The sequence below is a fragment of the Musca domestica genome, unplaced genomic scaffold (genome assembly GCF_030504385.1).
Source record: "Musca domestica strain aabys unplaced genomic scaffold, Musca_domestica.polishedcontigs.V.1.1 32, whole genome shotgun sequence".
Classification (NCBI taxonomy): domain Eukaryota; kingdom Metazoa; phylum Arthropoda; class Insecta; order Diptera; family Muscidae; genus Musca; species Musca domestica.
Window position 1 is genome coordinate 10,909,793 of NW_026712311.1, and position 21,480 is coordinate 10,931,272.

General features: G+C 34.8%; 1 protein-coding gene across 9 annotated transcripts in view; it reads left to right on the forward strand.

Annotated features, from left to right (window-relative positions):
• Positions 1–21,480, forward strand: part of LOC101901621 (uncharacterized) — a 64,754-nt gene that overhangs the window by 33,564 nt on the left and 9,710 nt on the right. For 7 of the 9 annotated variants that reach the window (XM_059125262.1, XM_059125264.1, XM_059125263.1 and 4 more), the window contains 2 exons: positions 4,630–4,734; positions 19,142–19,817. In XM_059125262.1, coding sequence (XP_058981245.1) covers positions 19,616–19,817 — 202 coding nt within the window. In that variant the 5' untranslated portion in view covers positions 4,630–4,734; positions 19,142–19,615. The remainder of the gene's footprint in view (positions 1–4,629; positions 4,735–19,141; positions 19,818–21,480) is intronic. The other 2 variants (XM_005179372.4, XM_059125269.1) reach the window with 1 other exon arrangement.

Consider the following 21,480-nt stretch of genomic DNA (forward strand, 5'->3'; position numbering starts at 1 on the left):
CCTACCCTACTCCTTATTAAGTGTTATAGGCCAAGTTCTCAAAATGAAGTACTTGGTACCAATATTAGGTCTTAAAATCTCACATTTTCTTAGATGCACCAACCTTATTTAAAATATTGCCCATGTATATTGCACATTGCAAAAGGGCTGAAGTTGACTTGGCACTATTATTTTTCTTTGCTCCTTTTCTCTTTCATTTACTTTCGAACATTAAAACTAATCCCTGACACTGAATGATTAATGGTGCGTTCATTTGGGAAAACAATGTTCCAAGTTCTTTCAGAATTTTTATTGTGAACACACACTCAATGTTAGTCGCAGTTTCCTTGCATTTTATTTTCAAATAACACTGAATAGGTGAAAACGGCTACGCAAAGTTAAGAGTCCTAAGCAGCAAAATAGGAACCTACTCACAATACTCATTTCGTTTAATATTTTCAGAATTAAATTTATATATTTTGTTTAAAACTGAATGCTTACAGAGATGTCTAATAGGTTTGTTTTTATGTTGGATATTTATTTTCAAAGAGTGTACCTAATTCAGAGAGGAAAATATATATATTTATCAGAGTGACACTCAATCCTGAACGATATTATTCGCGTTTGTAGAGAGTTTCACTTCAAAAATAGTTTGATTTCTCTAAAAAAAATAAAGTTTGGTTTCAGGTTGTTTTGTTCTGAAATACTTGGGGATATAAAGCATAATTTTCTATAGCTTACAATAACACATTCCAATCTTCTTAATTATGCTCTTTTCCCACATTGCGCTGTCTCAATAGCAGCATGTCATGTTTTAAATGAGAATTCATTTTGTTAATTGTCCGCTCAGGAAAAGAAATGTAAATGGAAAAGCTTGGTCAATTTTTTAACTTTCTTTACAGGTTTTTCATGATCAAGAGGTGCCCAACGAAGCAAATTGCCAGACGCCATCAGGTCTGTTTATCGTAATTTTGATTTACGGTGTAGGGCTTTCACACTTTTTCCAAAAGCTGCCGACCAACCGGCGACCGCATGCAAGTGTGTTTGTGCTTTTACAGAAATTACTAAGGAATAACATTGAGCCAAAATAAAAAAAAAATAAAAAAACCTTATCGGGTTTGGTCGGCACACGGTTGGACAGATACAGACGCAGGAAACGCGAAGAACACACACACAATTCAAATTGCTTACAAAACGAATTGTCTTAGTGTACTGATAAAAAATAATCCTCAGCAACACCAAGGAAAAGTCAGCATATCTTCTGTCAAGGATATAGCTTCAGAACTTTCTTCTGACAAAACGCCCAAATACAGGGACCTTTGAAACATCAAATAAATATTATGAACATCTAAAACAAATGAAAATGCCGAATCGATATGGAAAACTATTTATTTACGTTGGTCATATTTGCTAAATTTTGTATGTCACAGCGCTCAGCTAACTCAGCTGCTTTGGAACAACAGCAAGTGGATAAGAAGTCATCCATTAAACCCAATATTATGGTTGTCATAACAGTAGGCAGCCGCACCACCGGACAAAAAGAAAAACAACAACAACAACAAAACAAATATCGTAGTTATACTAATAATGGTCTGGCCGAACAGAGAACAGAGTACGTATCCCTGTGTGTATGGATGTGTGGGGTACTTTATTTATTTATGTGTGAGAACATTAACTCCGTGGTAAATTGAAAATTATTACAGATAATGCCATCTGTCATGATACATTGACAGCGAACGCTGCCACTTCCCTGGCAAAGATCCCTACAGAAGCCGCACTGCACAGCAAGGCAAAGTCAGCCGAGGCCAAAAAAATATAACTCGCTTCTCGACTAGAGGAGCAGTGCAGCAGCCATTTTAATGGCTTAGCCAATGGCAGGGATATACCACAAGATTTATTTACAAACACTTGGCATCCGCAATGCAACTAAAGGGGCAGCAGCACACAGTTTGGCCAATGTCAAAATACAGAACTTGCAACAATCTCGCACCGAATGGGAGAGGAATAGGTCGGTCGGTCGGCATCTATCTAATGCAACTGCAGGACTTGAAATATGTTCCCTAACAAATAATAGCCCTAGTGGCAATTGTATCACACTTTCCATGGCGATGCATTAAATTATTCAAGTTTTCTACCAGACCCCACCCCTTCGCACAGAAGTCACGAAACGCCATGGCGGGGCAGGACTAACGAACAAACAAGTTGGCATTTTATGGCTTTCAATTGCCAACAATTTAGCCAAACCAAATACAATAATTATTCTTCTAAGTGTTGCAGACACACTATGCGTTATGGGCATTTACTTTAATTGGAAAACTGTTGCATTTTCATGACGCAAGAGCGAAAAAAGCGACATAGGTGATTGATGCCGAAGGATAATCCTTTTTTAAATCGCCTCTAGTTCGAGTTTATAAATTGTGGAATTTCATATTGTTTATTACTTTCGAAAGATGGTTACTGTTACGACTATTTTAAGAGTATCCTTTTCTATCTACTTTTAAGGTTAGTTAATTTTTTCAACTATCCGATTTATGAAATTGAATCGACCATAGACAGGAATAATGTGTATATCCTTGTCGATTCCCTGGCTCTTCTTACCGCTCAAAATCCGTTGTATTTTTTAGTATTTTGGCTTTACATTTTTCTTACATTTCGCCAAATACCTACTCACAAAGATCGTATATTTTCTGGTTTGGTTATTGAAAATCACAGTCATTAATATTTATTGAATTTTCAATTCTATTCTTATTCTCATAATTGTTATTGTGGAGGAACGATGGAAAAATGAGTTCAGCAACGGGTGCCAAGCTTTGGCGTAACTGAATCGGGTTGGAATGAGTCTGGTTTGCGCCGCAATGTCTGCCTGGACATTTCCTTTTTCTGGTTGTGTAAATGTGTGTGTGTGTCATTGTTCCGTATTTATTTTTACTTCGTTTCCGTTATTGTTACATAAAATATCAAAATAGATTTCGTTCTATGATTCTGAATAGTTTCTGTTCATTTTTTTCTGTTCGTTCTTTGCACTTCGACATATCCTTTTACTTTTGTTGTTATATTTGTGCGCTGTTACTGGCGCTTTAGTGTTTAAGCTGCTGCTCTGACTGAAGTGAACTTCGAATGAAGTAAATAGCCTTTAAAATGGTACTTGCCAACAGCTATACAAGTCTGCGTTGTCTGTCTCGAATGGTATTCAAGTATTTCTCAGTCAATTGTTTGGTGAAGGTGGTGGAGATTCGGGTTCGGGCTGCGAGATAGTATTGACGACTTATCTCAATACAAGTTGTTCCACTTCCGGTTTGTGTGGAGATGTTGAAAAATATTGAAAATATTATTATTAAAATGTTATTTCAAAGTTTTAAGCCGAAACTGGATGAGTTTTTTTTTCATTCTAATATTTGTGAATCCCCTTGGAATAACGTTGTGTGAATAAGAATATGTCTTCAATTGATATGACAATATGAATAGAAGGGAGGTTTTCATTTTTTGAGAAATTATTCATCAGCGAATATTTCTCAATTATAAAGTGAGCTTCTAATAAAATTTTAAATGATAAGGTCAAATCGTTCTCAAAATTAAATGTTCATTCATCTTTTCTTATAACACTATCCCTTCTTATTACCCAATATCAGAAAGCGGGAAAATGGTAGCAGAAGACACTTAGAATGTGATAACACTTTTTAAATTTATAATTTTCCCTCATTAATTATGTTTCTTCAAAGGAAGAATGTACCATTCGCCTTCACTAAACATACCAGTGTTCCCAGCACAGCTGACGCGATTGCTATTTAACAATCCCAGCTTAGTATGTTAATGCAGGTACGCCGCTTTGACACCCTCAACCTTTCTTCGATTGAGGGGTACTCGGACTCCTTAGGATGTTTTTACAGTTCAAATTTAACGATGCAACAAACACTATGCGCGATGGCGGGAAAGGAACAATAATCTGCATGTTTATAAGACATTAATTTAATGCAGTCCATATGTCCGTGCAAGTGCCCACACACTTGTTTGACGGAGAAAAGTTTTTGTATTTTTCATGCCTTACGATATGAATTTAGCAGACCTTACAAAAGTCTAATCTCATATTTGTATGCAACCAGAAGCTATGTGTGTTGCAAAATTCCCTTTAACATCCTTTATACAAAGGTATTGTAAAATAAACTGGTATTATAGCAAAGAACCACATTGTTGAACTATGTTATTGCATAGTGTCCGAGGGAGATTCCATGGGAATATAACATTGTTCACATTTCTTGCCAATCATTAAACAGGATTTACATTACATTTTCCTATTAAAAGATCCAATGCTCAGGTCCAAATGAAATTAAGACGGGCTCACTTTTCAATAGAAGCAATCCTCAAACATATACATGTTATATATCAGCTTGATGAAAGCCGCTACATACTTAGGTAATTGCGGTCTAAATGGTATTTGTTCGTAAATTAATTCTCCCACATTGGGTATTAGTTATATTAAATAGAAATATAACTCATACGTTTAACAAAAAAAAAAAACGGAGCGTATAAGTTATATAGACATTCATTTTCGTTTATTTCATAATTGATAATATTAAAACAAATTTTAAACACCATTACATTTAATCCTGATTGCAATACAATTAATAAAAAATACTTCTTTTTTATTCACAGCTATTCAGGATTAATGATTGGGGCAAAACATCACGTCAAACAAATATCGTCCAAATATATGAGGAACACCAAAAAAAGACACATCAGCGTTTCACCCATTATCAGGTGAGTTTTAATTATTGATTCCAAAACTATCTTTTGAAACAGTCACGACTTTAATCAAATTCTCAAATTAGCACAAAACTATTATAGATAAGTGGGGTGGTGTGGTTGAGCACTAGCTGCCCTAAAACAGTCTCAACAATGCAAATACAAACTGAAATACTAAATTGTCTATTTAACACAAAGCCAATGTCTAATACAGTCACATTTGCAATATATCCCGCTGTAATAATGACGGATATCTGACGACAACACCAACATGCAATTGACAGCCATTGTAGGGTGGTGTACATCATTTAGGTGTCGTTCACAAGCAGACACACGGTTCAGGAGGATACGGCTGCATTCAAATGTTCGCAAATAGTTTGCGTCAGCATTATGATGATGTCATACACACGCTTTAGACAGGTTAGAACGGGCGTAGATATGAAATGAGAGCAAACATGGGATGTCCGAATGGAGACCATGATGAGGTGACAAGTTAATGTCAAACAATTTCCTCGTACATACATTCCGATGAAAGGGTCTCCTCATTGGTTGTTCTCTTATCATGCTTCAGAAGTTTTTGAAAATAAGAAAATGAATAACTTAAAAAAAGTATTAGACTATTTGAAGAGACGCCATCGACTCAAAGCCGTCAAACACAAACATTGCATACGAAGATATGTTGCATGAGTTCGAATTTCTCAATAGTAGACTTTGGAACGAATTGACCAGGAATTAAATTTAAATTTTCCGGAATGAAAATTGCAGAAAATTCTTTAACTTTCGTAATATATACATTCGCTTAAATTGTCACATTTTGTCCACAGTGTTTATATTTAAGCATCATGGAGTTAAGGTGTGTGTTTGCACAGATGCTGCTTCTGTGTTTAAATAGCAAACATTCTGGAGCGTAGGTGTAATGTTTGAACAGCACTTCATATTCGGTTGCTGTATCAACTATTCTCGTCGAAGGAAAGGCATTTTTTGCTGTGAACATAAGCTTTCCTAACTCTGCCTACTTAAACAATTTTTCTTGGCAACGGCAGCACGGTAAAAAAAATCGATTCTTAAACAAAATAATTTTTATAACATCAACTTCGCTCAAGAAGTCGTGGCGAACTGTAAGTCATTATTTTAAAATATTACTTCTGCAATGTGAAATTGGTTTCTAGATCTGCAATCCCTTAAAAAGGAAAATAGATACTGAATAAAACACTCTCCACCACTCTACATAATTTAGGAAAATATTTGTGTAGAATTAAAGTGAAATCACCAGAAACTTAAACAAATATGTCAATATGATGTCCGATTGCATGGTTGTTATCGCCACTGTTGTCGCGCTTCTAAACCAATTACAACTAAATTTAGCACAAATACTTCTTCTGGCCTTTATATTAAAGATCGGCTCAGAAGTACTTTCTAGATCTGTAAAGTCCCCTGCTGCTTGTTAAAAGCCAATGTACATACGTAATACTCTGTACCACGGTGTAAAAACAGTTCTTGCTCTACGTCAACTATGTGTATCAGCTGAAACTGGTACTTCCTTATCTTAGAAGATTTCCTTTCCATATGGTCTCCACAACACTTATGTAGACATGACCTTCAGCACTTCTTCATTACGACTAACAAACATTGCTTATGTCTCCTTTATTTAGCTTTAGGAACAAGAAGGGAGTGATCTCTTGTGTCTCCTTTGATATATTAATTTGTATGTTTTTTTGCGAGTACAAAAGTGGTACAGCATCGTATCGTCGCAGCGATTGGGACGTCCTTCCCAGAAATTGCGCTACAAATAAGCTTTAACCTCTGAATTTTATACGGAATTGTTACTTGGAATTATTGATATTTCAGTTTGATTCAATTAACCCTTTATGAACCCAAGTAAAAATTCAAGTGGTTGCTAACATAACTTAAAATTAAACTGTATTTTCGGCCACGTCTTCAGGAATTTAGACTTTGAATGGTTTCCTAAATCAAAGTGGAGGGATATTTTGGCAATTCCGTTTTAAGCAAATTCAATCAAATGCGGGTCAGACATATGCATAACCGCCAACAAACAAGTGACCTCATTACAAAATCTAATCGACAAGTAGGCAAGCAGAAGTCATGTTAATGAAGTAGTTGTAATATCTATGGTTCCGAATGGTGTTTCACATGCAATTTTTTTGGTTACATGCCACACGCGATCCCTTACAGTATTGTAAACAACCTTCATAACATACGAGTTTATTTGAGCATGAAACACCTCCATGACTCCAAAGACCCAAAATATTGAATTTATAAAATGTTGGACATTTTAATATTTTCCAATTGTAAATCCATATCTACACTTGAAAGGAGGAAGACGAACTCCTATTATAGTTTATATAAAAGAGCTCAGCCAAAAAATGGCAAAAAGTACGAAAATGAACTCTTACAATTCTTTCACACGCCGTAATCTGGATGTTTTCCATTGCCTTGGACTGATACGCAGTTTGCAGGATAACTATATTCCATTTGTATAGCTGTCCGTTTTACCTATAACAAACATTTACATTTCGAAATGCATTTAGGCAATAACCATTTTTGCAGCCCGCAGACGCAACGTTATGAAGACATAAAAGCCCAAATAAACTGCTCGAAATTGCTATGAAACAACATATATTTAGGGTATACTCCAAGGGAGAAATCCAAGAAGAAATCTAAACAAAATGGCAAAATACAATTCCTGCATACGAAATAAGTGCAACACAACTGGCTATACATTTCTCCGATTTAGGAGCACATTACTACACCTCCTGGCCCTAACACCCACTGACAAGCAAAAGGAGATGAGGAAACTTGCCTGGCACTACATACCCCCGTGCACATTCAATGGCCACAAATTATGCCACAACAATTGCTTTGCCTTTTTCCCTTTTCCTCTCATGACTCGTTCCGTTTGCTGCACATTCTACTTCCACTTGTGCAACTCCTGCTGTTCGAGTGAAGCAGTAGCAACGCAGCTAACGGAAGCCACCACAAGATGTTATATGTTATGAATTTCATTTGCCATTTTATGAGGCACAGATACACACCGCCCTCCTGGACATGTCCGTATGTACGAAAAAGAACTTGACGATTTCCTTCGAATATTTAATATAAACACAAACTGTGGGCAAATTCGATTCCACGCCTCCCACTATCCAACGTCAGCAAATTTCTCTTTTCCTTTGCTGAACCCTTCCTTGTTGCGTGCAGAACAATTTGCATTTTATTTGTTACGGACCTATTCACATACAAGATCACTTTATCGAGTTTATGCATCTGTTGGCCTACGATGCATACAGTGGTGGACAAAACAGTTGGACACATGCAATGTTGAAAAATAAATAAATAAATAAAAAAACATAAAACCGTATATTGAAAATATTGTTTTCGCAGTTAAGACTTGAACATTTTTTTTTTTTTTTTTGATTATCACTTTATAGCGCAATCGGAAATTACTTGCCATTGTTGCAGGTTATATTTCAGACGGCAAGTCTGTGCTCAGTAAAAGTTCATCATTTTAACGGTATTCCTACAATGTCCTTAGATGCAAGATGATATGAAAATCCATTATATGGTGAAAAAGAAAAACCTATTTGTGTAAAAAGGAAGCAAAAGATATTTTTGATTATAAATTTGTTTTAAAAGCTACTAGCTGAACCCGGTGCGCTTCGCTACCCCTTTTGATTTTATATGCATTCAAAATTTTATTTACAAATATATGTTGGATAAAAAAAAGAACAAATTTAAAAATTAAAAAAAAAATATTGCACTACTTTAATGCGTTAATAAACAAAAGCATTAGAACAGCAGTAACATGACATGCATACACGAAGGGTTTGTCCTACGGATTTATTTATGTCATAGCAAATACCAATCAGTGAATTCGAGGTAGCGACATACTTCCCCGTAATAAGCGTATTTCAAATTAAATGTTGTGTTGTTTTTTAGTGTTAGCCTATGTCGTTTTGGGCCAATGGTTCTTATTAAAATCATATCCCAATCTGATCCGATTTAAATATAATTTTAAAAAATTACTTTTACACCAAATTCCGTCACAACTTTCATATTTCATTGAAATTGGTGCGTCAAATATGTGAAATCGGCCGAGAATATATATATATGGGAGCTATATCCAAATCTTAACTTATTTCCAATTAATTTATCACATTTTTTATTATAACCAAATTCCGCCACACATTCTGAATTTCATTGGAATCGGTCATATATATCGTGTTTGTACATAACATGTATGTAGTCGGCCGAAATATATATGTTAGCTATACCCAAACCTCAACCGATTTCAATATAATTTGGCAATTTTTTCTGGTGCCAGATTTCGTCTCTCTCGCTTTGGATGCATCAAATATCAAATCTGAGCGAATTTATCAAATTTATTTTTGTACCAAATTTAGTCACTCATGGCGAATTTCATTGGAATCGGAAATACATATCGTGTTTTGTGCATCAAATGTGTGAAATCGGCGGAAAATATATATGGGAGCTATATCCAAATCTGAACCGATTTTAATATAATTTGACTAATTTATTTTCTAATCAAAATCCCGTCACACATTCCCAATTTCATTGGAATCGAACATACATATCGTGTTTGGTGCATCAAATAAACGAAATCGGTTGAAGATATATATGGGAGCTATATCCAAATCTGAACCGATTTCAATATAATTTGACAAATGTATATTCGTTTTAATTTCCGCTACACATTTCAAATTTCATTGAAATTAGAGATACATAACGTGTTTGGTTCATCAAATACATGAAATCGGCCGAAAATGTATATGGGAGCTATATCCAAATCTGAACCGATTTCAATATAATTTGATAAATTTATTTTCGGATCAAATCCCGTTAAACATTCCAAATTTCATTAGAATCGAACATTCATATCGTGTTTGGGGCATCAAATGCATTAAATCGGCCGAAAATATATATGGGAGCTATATCCAAATCTGAACCGATTTCAATATAATTTGGCAGATTTATTTTTGTTCCAAATTCCGTTACGCTTTCCAAATTTGGAGACTGTATCTGTAATCGATCAATAGATATTTGCATACAAAATCTAAATTTTTGGGAGGTACCTCCGATTCTGATGCCATATCTCCACTTCCAAGTGGAATTTCAAAAATGTATATAGCCTAGCCTATGTTACTTTCAGGCGATGTTGCAGTATACATGCAAATTTTCAGGAAAATCTGTTCAGCGGTTTTCGAGTCCATAAATTACAAACAAACATACAAACATTTTCCTCTTTTATAGATATAGATTGAACCTTTTTGTTTTGCTGTTGTACATTGCACTTTCGTCTGTTATTTGATTATAACCTATTTCTATTTTGTCATTCCTTTTTTCATATCTGCAGTTAAATGCTAAATGAAGTCAATGTTGCCCATCTCAGTTGACCAGTGTGTGTGTGTGCAGCCATGTACGAGTAACAAAACAAGAAGACAATTTAGTTATTTTGTTTCGAAATAAAATGCACAAAAAATCATTTGAGCCAATGTTGACCAGGATATTTACATACTAAGGGTTGAGTGGCTGAAATTCAATTAGCTATCACAACCCTCTGAATATGATGAGATAGAATGGGAATATGCCATCTATCATTTTAAAGTCAACTTTTTTCCAAATGAATGCAATTGCAGGGTATTTTCAATTAAAAAAGCGCTAATGCCATTATCGCCAAAATAAAATATTTAAAAAATGAATTCCAGCGATATACGTTGAATATGTGAACAAGGTTCGAGGTGTATAATCCCTAGACCATGCTTAAATGGAATAAGTTTTGAAAGTGTAGTGGTGAAAATGTCTCTGTTGTATAGTTCTAGATTAGGAGCTGGTGCTGGAGAGCAATCAACATGTATGTTAATGGAGACTAGTTTTTAAAGGAATCGTAGCAGCGGGCATTTCCCAGAAACTGTTGATTCTTAAAATATGTCTTTTCTCCATGGTACTCCGATTGCGGTGACGTAAGTTAGGTGTCATAACTTAAATGATGCCATTAACACCGAAAACGAGCATGAAATTATTACAATTAAAAAAATCAGTGCTAACAAAACTAAGTGAGCGGCAACAACAGACACGGAGGCAACGCTCAAAATCAGTGGTGGCCTATCATTTATCGCGGCAAAGGCAAAACGGTAATTAGCTTAAGCAACACTTTGAAAATCGGAGTAGTAGTAGTAGTAAAACGATTCCGCCAACAACAACCTTGAGACTTCAATTTAGACTTGAGTTACATGCCGTCGGTCTTGTTGTTTGTTTGTCTGTCTGTCGATGTTGCATGTACTGTAGCAACAACCTCCTCCGCGTTTCAGTAGAGGTCTAGTCTCCCAAATGGGGGGTTGTGTGCAAAATAGTTTGAAAATAACACGTGACAGCTGTCAATTGTGTTCAGCTATTTTTGATGCTTATGGAATTATCGAAACAAAAAAGTAACAACATCAATGGAACCGCTTTAGGCTACAGCAACACAGTGGCACCCAATAACAAATTGTTGCCAGTAGCAACCGCAAAATGTAACATGATCGGAAAAATAACTGAATTTGCAATTTGCTTGTTAACTTCGAGAATTGGGTGCTTTCGTACCATTGATTTAAATTCATATTTGAAAACTTATGTGGACTCGGCGTTCTGGAAAACTCTACAAATTCGAGAGCATGACGTGCATTCAACCAGGAAATTGCTCAAATAACAGTTTTGACCTAATCATATTCTGATTTCTATAAATGCTGCGGAACATGCCTAATGTTTTGCAACCGTTTCAATGACACTAACGCATTTGTGCTCTATTTATTTCTTCTGTCTGATATTTCTCGATCGACCGTGCGCATGATTTTTCACGTTGAAAAGTTAAAAACAATCCCGTCAACCACAATTTTAACGCATGACAATGTGTTTGCATACATAGTACAGAGGGCATGTTAAGTTTCTGATTCCGTTTGTAACTTATCGGAATAATTCTCTTAAACCCAACAAATTAAATATATTCGTTTGCGAATAATAGATTTCGGCAATTATTATTTTTTAAAGTATAATTTCCAAAATCGTGAAAGGTATTAAAAGTTCGGTCCGGTCGAATATAACTGCTTCTTAGCTCATTTTTTTTCTTTCTTGAAAATTCTTTTGCGCAATCTTTCTTATTGTATTTTTGTCACTTTTGACAAATTTATGATGATGGAATTTTAAGTGATTTTTAACGAGGGTTTTCCACTAACTCACTTATGGTGCTCACATACACACACACACACACACATGAATTTGAATTTAAACGCGCTCATTCGCAAAAAAGGCATTAATGCAGAGTGACTACTGACTAACTGCCGTCTCAGTTGTTTGCATGGCGAAGCTCTGTGTCATGGATACTTTTGCGACACTTATTTCGTGCCGTTGTCTGCACTTCCCAAAAAGAAACCCAGCACAATTCTACGTTTCGTGATGCTTGCAAATTAGCACTTTCTTCAAATGTGCACATTGGAAAGGAAAGTGACAGGCGATGCGGGGTAGTAGCTGTGTCAACACAGTTTTACATAATTGTTTTATAACCTCAACATGGATACAAAAGGTTTCTCAGTCCGATTGTTGATTTTCGAAACAATATATTGTTACTATTTGAAATTATGAAATGGTGACAACAATTTAGATAGGCTAAGGTATATTCTCTAAAAATATATAAGCAAAGCTTCTTCCTTTACCTGCCAATGATTGTCATTGACATAGTTGTTTCACGGGGGTGCTAAGTATCATCATATTTCCATTTAAATACAAATTGTAGAATATTAACATTTTCTTGAACTAGTCACAATGTTGGTTGTACGATATTTAGCTGATGAACTGAACTGATGGTAGGAAACTTCACATTGGGTTATTCCATTTCAATCTATTTAATATCGATTTTAGATTTTAACGTGCATTAGAAATGCCTTTTTCAGGATAACAGATTCAATGATCCTTTCGAAATGTTCTGTTTTTCCACAGTCTATGTAATTTAGAATTAATTCTTTGTGGTGGGTACTATTTATCAACAAGGTATGTTTTATGGTTGCAGTAAACATAAAATATTATTCTCAAGAACATCCCAGGAGATACAAGGGCCATGTAAAGAAAACTGACGATCAATTTAAATTATTGTTGGTTTTTTTTATCGTTTACGTTGGTTTCTGTTGCTCAACACAAAAAATGGTGGAATATTGAGGTTCTTTATACAAATTAATTGAAAAGTATTTGCAAACAACTCAAACATGATAAGGCGATACTCAAATTGGTATTTTGCAAACGTTCATGATTTATGGACTACTAAACTGTGCTGTGGCCAAATATGAGCTATTTTATTATTTTGTGGCCGTTCGGGGCTTTTTGTGGTTTTTTTCTTTTTTTTTTTGGGAGAAAACGTGTGGCACGCGCTGCTAGCTGCTGGCGTACTAACGCTGATCTGTGGTCACAACCACTGGTAGTGGTGTCTAATGGCACACCTGGGTCTGTTTTCGATTTTGGCCGCACCTTTTATGGCCGTAGCACCGAAACAATAAAATTAACGCGAATGTCTATCTTTGTGTCTGCTTGTTTGTCAGTCCATGAAAGTGGTGAATACATCACGGCTGCAATGTGATACTCTCCAGCAAATATCAGTATGTCAATTTGTCGAATATTTCTAGTTATTGGAAAATGGAAAATTTACACTGATTTCTTACTCTTTCAACAGTTTATTTTGAAGTATCTTTTTCCGTGATGCCACAAAAATGTATACTCATAAATTAAGGCTTAAATATTAGGCTCATGACTTCTAGAAAAAAATAACAATTGCTATTTGAGAGAACCATTTTAAACTGTCAATTATTTATTTTTCTCAATGTTTTTATAGAAAGTTTTTTTAATGCTTCTGGCCATGGCGAGAACTGATCTAAATGTTATGTTATTTCAAGAAAAATACTTTAGTTTTAATGTACATAAAAAGTAAAATATTTACTTTAATTTAGAGTATTTTTTTCTTTAATTGAATGCTTTTCCATAAAATCCATAATAATATATCTCCAAAATTCTCAAAACGTGTTCGTGTTTCATTGTGGAAGTACCCATTGGCAATCTTAAATAACACGAATGAGGTGAATTAATAAAAAGCCATTTACTCCAAATTTACATTACATTGATTCAACGAACATATGTGCACACACACACACATCTACAGTATTGCTCAAAATATTAGCAACTGAAGTGCTTGGTTTTCGTGAAATATTAATATTCTGAAGGTGATCAGTTATTGCTATTTTTTTTTAAATTATGATAAAATATTGGAAAATATTTTATGTGCTACAAATGCCTTGAGCGGTTGAAGTCTCGATTTCCCATGTAACCCATTATCTATATATATAATAAATTACAAATTTTATAAAATTACGAACATTTCAACATCTGAAACAAAAAGTTAATAAGAATTCATACAACAACAATGAGTTCCTTTCAAAATCATAAATTGTCACTGAAATGCACAGAACTTTAATGAAGCATATCAGTGGCAAAAGTTTTGAGCAGGACTGTTTTTTTTTCACATTTTATGCGTATCCAATAAGTCAAGCACTCTGATTCTCAGTAAAACCACAAATGCTTCAAAGAACACAGTGAATTTATTCATCGTGCAAAGTACACATCTTTTCTGCGAAAGAGAGAAAATCATGAGCGATTGATTTCGCCCTGCACTTTTAAATGCGTCATTTTACTCTTCACGCAAAATTATGTTTTATGAAGTTTAATATATTTTTGAATCTTTGGGTTTTTGTGTTTGCCGCGAAAGTAAAATATATTTTTTATATTTTACAAATATTCACTTAAACTGTACTAAGGGTAATTTTGAACAGGTCATAATACTGCAAATGGTCGAGGATATATTCAAATGTTAACATTTCATTGTAATAAATATATTATATCGTTTAGTGTTCTTAACTTGGGATTAAAATGATTACATTCGTAGGCATCAGAAATGTATCTACCTATTTCCTCATCATTGAGACATGATTTTGCCCCATCATTCCAAAATCTTCTTCATTAGTTCTTGTAGAATACATTTTTATATCAAATGATTAAAATACTGTTGTAGAATATTTTGCCAATTTCCAATTTGAATCGATATATCCACGGCACCATAAGGCTTATATTTTACCCCTATGTCTGATGGTAACAATTTTGAGTCATGCGCTTTTTTCAGAATGTGTGTATTTGGAAACCAGTAAGGAAAGCTCAAAAGTCGGGCGGGGCCGACTATATGATACCCTACACCACTATGCATATTTAGTAGAGCTCTCGTAAAAAGGTTTATACAGGGCATTTCAGAGCTCTATGAGATATTTGGTACAAAATCAAAATCTATCTAATTCTATCGTGCATTTTACGAACTATAGCTATCTCTGAACCGGGTTTCTCCAAATTTTACGTATTATCTTCTAGACTGGTGATTTGGGCTGATATTGACCATTTAGTGCACATTTAACCCGAAATCGTAGGCATCAGAAATGTATCTACCTATTTCCTCATCATTGAGACATGATTTTGCCCCATCATTCCAAAATCTTCTTCATTAGTTCTTGTAGAATACATTTTTATATCAAATGATTAAAATACTGTTGTAGAATATTTTGCCAATTTCCAATTTGAATCGATATATCCACGGCACCATAAGGCTTATATTTTACCCCTATGTCTGATGGTAACAATTTTGAGTCATGCGCTTTTTTCAGAATGTGTGTATTTGGAAACCAGTAAGGAAAGCTCAAAAGTCGGGCGGGGCCGACTATATGATACCCTACACCACTATGCATATTTAGTAGAGCTCTCGTAAAAAGGTTTATACAGGGCATTTCAGAGCGCTATGAGATATTTGGTACAAAATCAAAATCTATCTAATTCTATCGTGCATTTTACGAACTATAGCTATCTCTGAACCGGGTTTCTCCAAATTTTACGTATTATCTTCTAGACTGGTGATTTGGGCTGATATTGACCATTTAGTGCACATTTAACCCGAAATCGGATGAAGATATATATGAGAGCTATATCCAAATCTGAACCGATTTCGATAAAATTTAAAACAGCTATTCCTGTGCTCCATCTAATACCTGGTATCAAATATCACGGTTGTGGAGTGAATATTACGAATGTATGGGACTACAACACTAAATCGGATGAAACATATATATGGTTGCTATATCTATATCTGAACCGATTTTCACTAAATTTGATATACTTGCTTCTAGGCTGAATTTGGTCCGATGTACTAAAATTCAGTCCATTTGGACTTATATCGGCCATTTGGTGCACAATTAACCCGAAATCGGATGAAGATATATATGGGAGCTATATCCAAATCTGAACCGATTTCGATAAAATTACAAACAGCTATTTCTGGGCTGTATCTTATATCTGGTACCAAATATCATTCTTGTGGAGTGCATATTACGAATGTGAGAGGCTTAAACACCAAATCGGATGACAGATATATATGGGAGCTATAGCTATATCTGAACCGATTTTCTCCAAATTTGATATACTTGCTTCTAGGCCGAACTCGGTTGGGTGTGCCAAAATTCAGGTAATTTGGACTGATAGTGGACATTTGGTGCACATTTAACCCGAAATCGGATGAATATATATATGGGAGCTATAGCTGTTTCTGAACCGATTTTCTCCAAATTTGTTGTATTTGCTTTAAGGCTAATCTCGGTCACATGTGCCAAAATTCGGGCCATTTGGGCTGATATTGGCCATTTGGTGCACATTTAACCCGAAATCGGATGAAGATATATATGGGAGCTATATCTAAATTTGATCCGATTCTCACCAATTTCAATAGGGTTCGTCCTTGGGCCAAAAAAATATTGTTTGGAAAATTTCATCTCAATCGGATAATAAATGCGACCTGCATTTTGTTCACAAGAATACATGGACAGACGGACGGACGGACTGACATGCATAAATCGACTCAGAAAGTGATTCTATGAAGGTTCTCAAAAGTAACTATGGGTCTATCTCGTTTCCTTCTCCATGTTACAAACAAATGCACAAAGACATAATACCCTTACCACTATGTGGTGTAGGGTATAAAAAGTATTATCTTGTTACGAAAAATTTAGTGCAAACACAGTTTTTGTATAAAACCCTTTATAATAATACAATAAAATGAAGCCTCATACAAATGTGCAAGATAGGTCGTAGCTACCGATATTGGTATGTGTTGTTAATTTAGATAACATAAATCCTGCTCTAGAAATTCATGCTAGATATTATATGAATAGTTTAATTAAGGCTTATTTTTCTTGTAAGTATTGTGTTTGTCAATTCAGGTTGACTTTTAATACAAACATTGGCTGCTATACGTCGTGGATATTTAAGCGAAATTCTCAGATAGTATTGGTAGTTTTCGACAAAGCAGTTCTATTTGGATGAAAATAGCTACATGCAACTAAATCGCTACTTAATTATTGAGAATCGCTTCAGAATAGTCATGAATTATTAATCTGATCTTAGTGACACTTTCAATGAGTCACTTTTTTTTAAAATTTGAATATTTGAAAGAAATACAGCGAAAAAAAAACTGATTCATGTCTTGTCATTTATGATAATTAAAAAATTATTTATGACTAAATCAGACACAAAGTTCGAAGCCGAAACAACTGGTTGGTAACAAAGCGCCACATTAAAAGTCGTACCTCAGCAGCCTTGTCGGTAGAAGGTACATACTTTTTCACAATAGGGTATACCGAAATTTTTCAAACCCTCTGGAAAATAAAATAATAATTCTAGATATTCGGGTATCTATGAATACATAGGAATGCCGTCCGCAAATCAATATATTTTCAAAAGATGTGTAGACTAAATTGATTACTAAGGGCCACTGTTTTTTTGTTGGTACATAGGTACATAGGTACCAAAATATTACAAATTTTAGGTCACAAAATTTTGCGTTGAGCATTAGCAACCTCTAAAGCTCTTAATTGGGTTTGTTCGGCAGTGAATCATTTCAGCCTTGTTGTCAACCGAAACGACTGACGACATTGCTAACAGTATATATGAGTACATGGGTACATACCTACGTCGTTTATATTCACCAGTTTAGTTTTGTAAGCGATCGAATCCCTCCCCTTTCTTTTGGTCCCCTCTCAGTAAAGTAAACAAAAATTGATGATGATAATTATTATCGCACTGCCTGTTCACACACACACGCACGATTTGTGTTACATGGATTCATATGTACAAACGTAGGTACTCTCCTCGCTCATCATATCCGAAACAGCTGAGTGCTGTAAAAATAAATGCGAACTAAGGTTTACCAGCGCAAATGATGACTTGTCATGGACGAACAGCAGTGAACCCCAACACACATCAGCTATTGCACAGCACAGATAGGAACGATGGCTAGCTAGCTAGCTCCAGCTAAAGATGTTCGGTTGTCAACTATTGTTGTTCAGTAAAAAGGTTATGGGTGGGTGGTGGCAAACAAACCGTTTGTGTTAGATGGGTGGGAGGCGAGCGGTTTTCTACAGCGAAGAGTGTATGTTACTGCTTCTTTGTTTGTGGATGTGTATGTATGTACCATTACAAAAGTGCGGCAGGTCAATAACGTGTTTAATATTCGCTATATTATTTTAGGACTGGTTAGGGAGTGTTGAATACGTATCAGTCAAAAGAGAACAAGCCAATATTTCCCTCTTCCAGTTGGAATGAAAAAAGTGTTGTATACCCGCATAAAAAATAAATCGATTTTTTGTCGTGGATATGTAACACAGATAAACCAAATAGAGTAGCGAGAAGAACACGGAAAAACAAAACGGTTAAATTGAAAATATCTTTTTTTATTTCCATAAGGTGTACGCACATTACAACATTTTTATTCTTTTCCGATAGTACAATAAGTGACCCTAAGGTAATAATGCATCAGAGATCGCCTTTTTTTGTGTATTAATTAAAAATATAAGAATTATTGAATGTTTATTCAAACATTTTATGGAGATAGAACGATTTACTCCGTCTAATTTAGATATTTTTCAGTTAGGTTTTCAACCCATCAGAGATCGGCATTGGGCTGCTTGTTTTATATATAAATTTTTTCATCAGATATAATTTTACAAATATGGTATAACGAATGACAACAAAGATATTTAATAATAATTTATTTAATAATACATACACATGCCTACTTTAGATGCCGATATCAGGATGAAACATTTTCCATTTTTACTAATATTTTTCGCTCGAAGCTTGGAAATATTTTATTTTAAGACATTGCATTAAAAATCACCACGATTGCATCACCATTTTTATATGCTAAAGTTGTTTTGATCACTCTCTCGTTCTCTTTCTATCTGCTTACTCAATACCTGTTATTCTCCCAATCTCCGTATACTTGCAGCTCTCCCCATCAGTGTATTTCTTGATTCTCGCCCTCATATTGTTCACAACTCAGCACGCCACAGCCATTCGTTTTGCAAAGGCAGTAAGCAGTCACTCACATAACTTGGAGCTAAGTAAACCTGAATTTCCACTAGCTCATTACAGATCAAGAAACGCGCGCGTTCTTAGCACACAACTCAACGACGGCGACTGAGCACAAAAAAAAGGGAAAAAAACAACCAACAATACATAATTTCTTCAGAAGTCAGTGAATTTTAAAATTAATTATTCTGTAGATATAGAAATGCCTTGGCCAATATTGAAAATAAGCAATTTTACCAAAATAAAATGAAAAAGCAAGAACCAAGAATTAATTAAGAAGAAAATACGTTAACAACATCTGTGATCTCATTTCGTATAACAATACAAACAAAGCAATAGAAGGGAAGGAAGAAGTAAAGTACCAGCAGCAACTGTCGCAGAAGCGAGGAAAATGACTGATTTCTTGAAATTGGCAGAAATGCAGCGCACCAATGTCGAAATTGAACGTCAACGACATTTGACAAATTGGTTAATAAAAAGCAGTCCCCACATGGCAACACCACAAACGGCGGTATCCAGCAATTCCTCCCCAACAACAGCAATAACGGCCACAGCGCCATCCAGCGGAGCCGCAGCAGTAGCTTCAACAAGTGGTAAGTACGTTGCTAATACAATAGACCAAGATCGTTGTTCAAATGCAAACGTCGGCGAGTATGGATCGCCATTCGACAGTCAATTGAATAACGGTCACAAATAGCATTCAGATATTCTGTGAGAGAGCGTTCAACGCTCCCGCGTTGCTTCCACAAAGTGTTTGTAGAAATTTCACAACAATCGAAAATGCAATTCGCACTGCTAATTTTCTGCGGCGTTAAAGATCGACCTTCAGTTTGTAGAAATTTCACAACAATCGAAAATGCAATTCGCACTGCTAATTTTCTGCGGCGTTAAAGATCGACCTTCAGTAAACAATAGGCTCTTAAAGTACAATCTATGCAGGGGTGTACAATAAATTTCTCAGTTTAAAAAAAAAAAACAAATAACTCTGTAAACGAGTCCTGAGAGCATTTTCTTTATCGCAAATAGTTACACCATAGACATAGATAGTTAATTTGTCTCATCTGTTATCTCTGAAAAAAGTGCTTCAATAGATGTCGTTCATGCTGTGAGAGAGGTTCAGTAGACTCACTCAATTCTCTCATTATACAAAATATTGGATATTTTTATGATTCCTTCTTATTTATTAATTAAAAACGAAATAGTTAACTTTTAAATTATCCAAATATGTCCTGAAATATAAAAATATAGAACTTAAATAGCAGAAAAATGAATATATTGTTGTCGAAGTCGAGTGACTTCACTAGCTCTGAGTGACTTGCCTTGTCCAAGATCAATCATAGTGACATCTGCCGGAAGGGGTATATTTTAAAACTTTTTAGTCTATACCTTTATTTGTCTATGGTTATACGTTAGAAATGCCTTACACTTTTAAATTGTTGAAGAAGTCAAAATATTAAAGATTTTGCAAACTCTCAGTTACTCAACTGACAAATTTACTCTCTACTAGTCTTTTTGTTTATGATACATTTTTTAATAATTTGTACAAATTATTGATTTATCTGTGCACCTTTTGTCAGGGGTATTTACAAGGAATAAGAACCATATTTAATAAAAAATATTTAATTGTTTTTTTTATTGGAAAGATTGGCCACAGTTATATTTCTGTCAAGAAGTATACAAATGATATTAGTTCAAAATAATTGCAAATTCTGATTGGGACAAGGACATTTGTTCAAAGTCAATCTAATACTTAAAAATGTAATAAGTTCTTTGAAATTTTAAACAGGAAACAGGGACAAGGAGAACCATATGCTAACTCATACCTAAAAAAATGACGAACATATATCAATAATCTTTGATACAAAAATTCCCATTATATGTACATCTGATTTCACACGCTGACAAACTGATAAGAGACATCACATAAACTCTTGGAATGCCTCTGACAAATTTGGTCAAAATTGGTTCCAGAGGTCAGCTCCGCCCAATATTGATATTTTTCTTTCTGTTTGTTATTTACTTTTTATTTTATTTTCTTGTTCATTAATTAAACTAAGCTGTAAGTTCTCTTCTCCACCATGGAAAATGTTTTGTATGTTCGTATTACCCAAATTTAAATCATTTTTAATTTTTTGTAAATCGCATTGCATTGTGGTCACATGTTACCGATTACTGCGAGTAAGGGGGTATTCCTTTTATGGAAGTCTTATTACAATCAGTAAATTTTTTACTATTTTTTGTAGGGTAAGTGTACCA